This window comes from Pteropus alecto, unplaced genomic scaffold (assembly GCF_000325575.1).
Source record: "Pteropus alecto unplaced genomic scaffold, ASM32557v1 scaffold41, whole genome shotgun sequence".
NCBI lineage: Eukaryota > Metazoa > Chordata > Mammalia > Chiroptera > Pteropodidae > Pteropus > Pteropus alecto.
In genome coordinates this window covers 877,091-882,591 of record NW_006430464.1, presented here as the reverse complement: position 1 = coordinate 882,591, position 5,501 = coordinate 877,091, and the positions used below count along the sequence as shown (strand labels likewise).

At 62.2% G+C, this 5,501-nt stretch overlaps 1 protein-coding gene across 1 annotated transcript in view; it reads right to left on the bottom strand.

Moving 5' to 3' along the window:
* Positions 1-2,011: 2,011 nt before the first annotated feature.
* Positions 2,012-5,501, bottom strand: part of SHANK1 (SH3 and multiple ankyrin repeat domains 1) — a 38,414-nt gene continuing 34,924 nt past the window's right edge. The window contains exons 23-24 of the mRNA XM_015591555.2: positions 4,741-5,497; positions 2,012-2,729 (exon numbers count right to left, since the gene is read on the bottom strand). Coding sequence (XP_015447041.1) covers positions 2,012-2,729; positions 4,741-5,497 — 1,475 coding nt within the window. The remainder of the gene's footprint in view (positions 2,730-4,740; positions 5,498-5,501) is intronic.

Below are 5,501 nucleotides of genomic sequence, written 5' to 3'. Positions count from 1 at the left end.
AGCGCGACCTCCGCCCCCCCTGCTCGCCACCCCTCCCCCCTCCCACGGCCCTCCCACAAGGTTCCCCGCAGATCCCTGACGTGGTGAGGGGAGAGGGCTGCAAGCACCCTCACCCCCCATGGACGGAGCCCCCCCCTCGGGGGTGGGGGGCAGCAGAGGGGGAATGGACTTGGAATAAGGAGGGGGAGCTCCCTTCTTTGGCAGCTGAACATGGGGGGACCTGAGGGCGATGCCCTCCCCCCTTTACCCACAGTAGGGGAGGGGGCCTCCCAGGGGAAGGGGAGGCTGAAGATTCCCAAGCCCCAGGAATAAAGGGAGAGGAAGCGTGCGGGGAAGGGGCAGCCATGCTGGACAGAGAAGGAGTTTCTTGGAGAGACGGAAGGGTTTTTGGGGGGGGGCGGGGAGAGGTCTTCGTGCAAAATGGATGGATAGAGAGCCCAGGAAGGATGGGCAGAGCGAGAGGAGGTAGGGCATGAGGCGGGCAAAGCCCGGAGCAGGGAGAGGACGAAGCACGGTGAACGAGAAGCGGGTGTGCATAGGGTCGTCTCTCGACAGAAAGAGAAAAGCGCGAAGACGTGGCAGGAGCGGTCCCCTCACAGGGACAACAGCTGAAGGTGTCAGGGAAAGAAACGCTAACGCAGCCCAAGAGTGTGTGGAAGGAGCCGGATGTGCAGAAGGTAAGAGGCAGTAGCGTCCCCGAGGGAGCCGGCGACGGCCGCCCAGGAGCCGACGGGGACAAGCGGGAATCCAAGAATGAGCGCGCAGCAAAGCCACGGCGTGCGGGAGCACCGTCCAGGAGCAGCGAACGGCGTCGAGAGAACGGCAGAAGTGCCAGGGAAGGGGCGTGTGCAAGAGTGTGCGAGAAAGTCCACGGGAGTCGAGAATGGCGCGGGGCGTGGGTTCGGGAAGGGAGGAGGCAGCGGCGCGGGAGCCTGGAGGACAGGGCCGGGGCGCGCGTGAGGGAGGGAGACGGCTCCCGCGAGGCGAGTGTGCAAGCAGCGCAATAAATAGTGCCAGTGCCAGCGCCGGACGACGGGGAGGGGCGCGGGGGTGCCGCTGACAGGTGGATAGGGTCGGAATGTGGGGGGGTTCAAGAATGCGAGGGCAAATGGAGGCACGTCGGGAGAGGCGCACGGGACGGCAGGTGCGCAAGGGCGGGACAGACAGACAGGTACTCCAGAGAACGGACGTGTGTGCGCGGGGCCTGCGGGTGGGGGAGGGGAAGGGTGTCCCAAGTGTGTCTGCAGCAAGGGTCCGGAGATTTCCAGAAGTGAGGTGTGTCCGGGTGGGGTTGGGGGGGTGGTGGTGCAAGCCAGAGGTGAGGAGAGCAGGGGGCGTGGGGCGTGAGGGGAGAAATGACGTGTGACGTGTGACGTGTGAGCGAAGGACACAGAGCCGACAGGGCCTCGCGAGCCGGGGGCAAAGGCGGAGTGTGCAAGACAGCGAGAGGGCAAACTTGTGCAAAATTGTAGCCCAGGGAGGGGGGAGAGGCAAGCAGGCGTGCAAAGGAGCGTGCAAGAGGCTGGGGGGGCTGCTGTGTGTGCCAGGGAGAGGAGGGAGACAGGACAGAGGGGCCTGGAGGGGGCGGGGAGGGCTGTCGGAAGGGCTGCAGGTGGTGGAAGCCGAGGGCGCCCCCTGCCGGCCTGGGGGTGACCCCCGTCCACTCAGGCTCAGGGCCGGCCCTCTATGGCTCTGTCTGGTCCCCCTCCCCAGAGTCGACCCTTCCCTCCTCCTCCATCCCCCCCCCCGCTGTGACTCCCGCTGTTCCCACCCTCCGCTTCCCGCTTCACACACACTCAGTCTTCGGTCAGCTGCCCCCTCCCGTGAGGTGCAAATGTCTGGCCGGAACCGGGCCACCTGGTGACCTCCAGCCTTGGGAGACAAGGGGCAGGGCGCAGTTTGAGCGGAGTCCCCTGGCCCCCGGGGGAGAGAACGATGGTCAGGGGTCAGAGGTCAAGAGGCCAGCGGGCTCAAGGGTTCGGTGGACGGGCTGGTCCGTCCAAGCCAGCCATCACCTCTCCAGGAAGAATCTGAGCGCGCGGTCGATGTTCATGCGGTGGCCCACCCTGGTCACACCCAGGTCCACGTAGTCCTCCTTGGTCAGGGCGGGCAGGTGGGAGCCGTCGATCTCGTGGTCCAGGAAGCGGGCTCGGTGCTCCGCCAAGCCCAGCCACTCCAGCCAATCAGCCACGTCGAACTTGGTCCAGAAGCCCAGAGGTTTCGCGCCAAACGGCTTGTCCGCGGGCAGCGACAGCAGGCGGGTGGGCGACAGGGAGCGGGAGGCCCCCGACAAGGCTCCGCCAAGCCCCCCGGACATGCCCGGGTGCGGCGGCACAAAGACCGGAGCGAAGGGGTCAGCCGAGCCTCCGGCCCCTCCCGTGGGCGAGCTGCGCATGTCAAAGAGGCCCGGGTAGAGGGGTCCGGAAGGCAGGATGGGCAGGGACGAGGGCCGGGGCGCGGGGCTGACCTTGTGCTCCGAGGCGGGCAGCAGCGAGGGGCTGGGCGCCCGGCGGAGCAGAGGCGGCCGCATCTCGAACTCCACACCCTGGAGGTGGCGGGTGGACGTGGAGGAGGACGAGGCTGAGGGTGAGGTGGCCCCCGGGGCCGCAGCAGCTGAAGGCGGGACCCCCGTTCCTGTGGGGAGTGGTGGCAGAGGTGGTTTAGGCCAGTTCTGAAACAGGCTGCTGACGGGTTTGGAGAGGAGCGAGGATTGGGAGTCATCCGAGAGTCTGGAATGTGACAAAGGGGGCAGGGGTGGAGGAGAGGGGTTCGGAGGGTGGGGGGTAAGGGCAGGGTGAGGAAGAGGAAGAGGTCAAGATACAGGGAGAGAGGAAGAGAGACACAGGGGCAGAGAGATGGGAAGAGATAGAAGGAGCCGGGAAGGTAAGATGGCCATCGGGACAGAGATGAAGGGAGAGAAAAATGACAGGACAGGGAGAGGGTGACAGTCGAGAGAGATGAAAGAAAAAGAGACATTAAGTGATAATAATAATCATCGCCGCCACTTACTGACGCTCACGTGTGCCAGGCATTGTTCTAAGTGCTCTTTACACATCGCATTTCAATTTAATCCCCTTGACAGCCCTGATGCCGGTTACTATCACCACCATCATCCTCTCATCCTCATCCTCAGCATCAGCATCATCAGCACAGAGAGGTTAAGTAACTTGCCTAAGGACACACAGCCAGGAAGTGGCAGAGCCCGGTTATATGGCACCAAAGTCTGAGCTCTTAACCACTATTCTATACTGCCTTTCGGGGGGTATGGCCAGTCACAGCAGAGTGGAAGACGGGGAGACGTTGAGGGAGGAAGGAAGGAGAAGAGGGTGGGCGTTCACGGGGGAGAGAGATGGAAGGGGTCAGGGGCCAGAGAGAGAGAGAGAGAGAGGAGGAGAGGGAGATGAAAGAGAGAAGAAACAAGGGGAGGAAAAGGTTCCCCTCATCCCTTTAGCTCCTTCCAGAACAGTCCAGTCTCAGGGCCTTTGCACCGGCCGTTCCCTCTGGCCTAGCTCGGTCTTCCCAGGCGGCCACGCGGTTTGCTCCGGCCCCTCCTCCAGCCTCCGCTCGTCTTGCCCGTTATTTGAGAGACCTTCTCTCACCATCCTACCGTGGATGGCATGTTTTCTCCTAGGACGACTGCCATCATTTTGTCGTCTGGCCTCACCTCTGTCTCATTAGGCTACTAGCTCTATGAGGGTGACACGTTGCCTGTCCTGGGTCCCTCTCACCCGGAAGGGCAGCCAGCACGTAGTAGGTGGTAAATCAAAAACTGGCTCAGGTGTTGCCTAAATTCAGCACCCTTTCCTCTCCCCAGAAGACTTATGGATAATCGATGAGTTGCCTTAAGATTCAACTCTTAAGATTTCCAAGGCCTGATAAAACCACATTCGAATACCAATTATAAGGACATCAGACCTTCAGACGGAGTTAGAGTGAGCTCTGCAGATAGACAGAAGGATTGGAAAAAAACCTCTCTCCACTCTCTGTGTGTGCGTCTGAGTCAGGGATGTGACTCAACTTTTCCGAAGACTAGGTCTTGAATGAGCTCGAATTCGGTGGCGATACCCGCTCGCTAGCTGCTTTGGAAAACTGCATCATCCCGTGTCTCCCCCTCTGTACTTGCTGGGCTTCTGTAAGAGGCCACTCCCTTCCCCCCATCATGTTATAATAGTGACCTCGAAAACTCTTTTTAAGTGGGTACTAGGCCATCTCCCTTCTACAGAGAAGTGGACTCCTTTGCCTGAGATCACTCAGTCAGAAAGTGCAGGGCCGGGACCAGAACCCAAGAATCCCGCCTGCAGAACCACACCTGTAACCACTATGCCCTAGAGCATCTTGTCTGGAGCTGCACTGGGCTCGAGGGACTTGCAGATTTCAGGGATTGTCAGAATTGACAACCTGCCGAGGAAACAGACACTGGCAAGTTGGGCTCCGGTCTCTTTCGTTAATAACTCTTTTTTGTTCATCATGGGGATGTGGGTTGTCATGGTGATGGGAGGAGACCACAGAAGCTACTGATAAAGGGAAGTTTGAAGCACCTGTGACAGCATGCTTCTTTGAGGGCAAACTCCTCCAAGCCAGCCTGGTTTCTGTTTCCTTTCTACTGCCTGGGACCATAAAGAGACTCAGGTCTGGGGAAGGTGGACTCTGGTACCCACAGCATCTTTGGGAAAGGTGGACTCTGGTACCCACAGCATCGGTCCCTCTGGCCTTCACTGCCAATCACCAGCCCTGGCTCACCTCTGCCGCTGCAGAGAGGAGGTCCTCTCAGGGACGTAGCTGGCTCCCCCGTGGTGGCTGTCCCCGCTGCCCCCGCTGCCTCCCCGGGCCCAGGGCAGAGCGCCACCAGCTGCTGAGGAGCCCCCAAACTGCTGAAGCTTGGAGCTGAGTTCACTGATGATGCTGGCTTTTACTGTGGCCAAGGCTGAGGCCTGAGGCTGGGCCAGGGGCCCGGGCAGGGGTGGTGGCGGTGGGCCGGGGCCCTCCTCCCAGGGCAGCAGCTTCCGAGGCAGGGAGGTGGCGGATGGCAAGGGCACTGGTGGGCCTTCCGGCTCTACGGCCACTGGACCCCCAGTGACGCCTGCTGCCGAGGGTCCCGAGCAACCACTCAGGGCCAGCAGCCCATCGGTTCCGGCCCCCGTCACTGAGACCGTAGGGCTGGTGGGAGTGACAGGGTCTCGAAGTCCCCCACTGGGGCTGGGCCGCAGGCCTCCGCTGGCCCCCAGCGCCCGGCCCCGGAGCTTAGAGGGAGTCATGAGCTGGGGAGGGTACGGCGGGCCGGGGGCACCGCTGCCCCCGAAGGCCTGGCCGTCCAGGTAGGCCACATACGTGTCCAGCAGCTCTGGCCCACTGGCCACACTCGCTCCGCCAGCACCGCCGCCACCCCCTGCGCTGCCTCCGCCTTCGGCAGACAGGCTGCTCAGCGTGGAGGCGCTGCTGATGGTCTCCAGCGGGTGGTCGCTGCTGCTCCGACTGTCCACCTCCTCAATGCCCGAATCCGT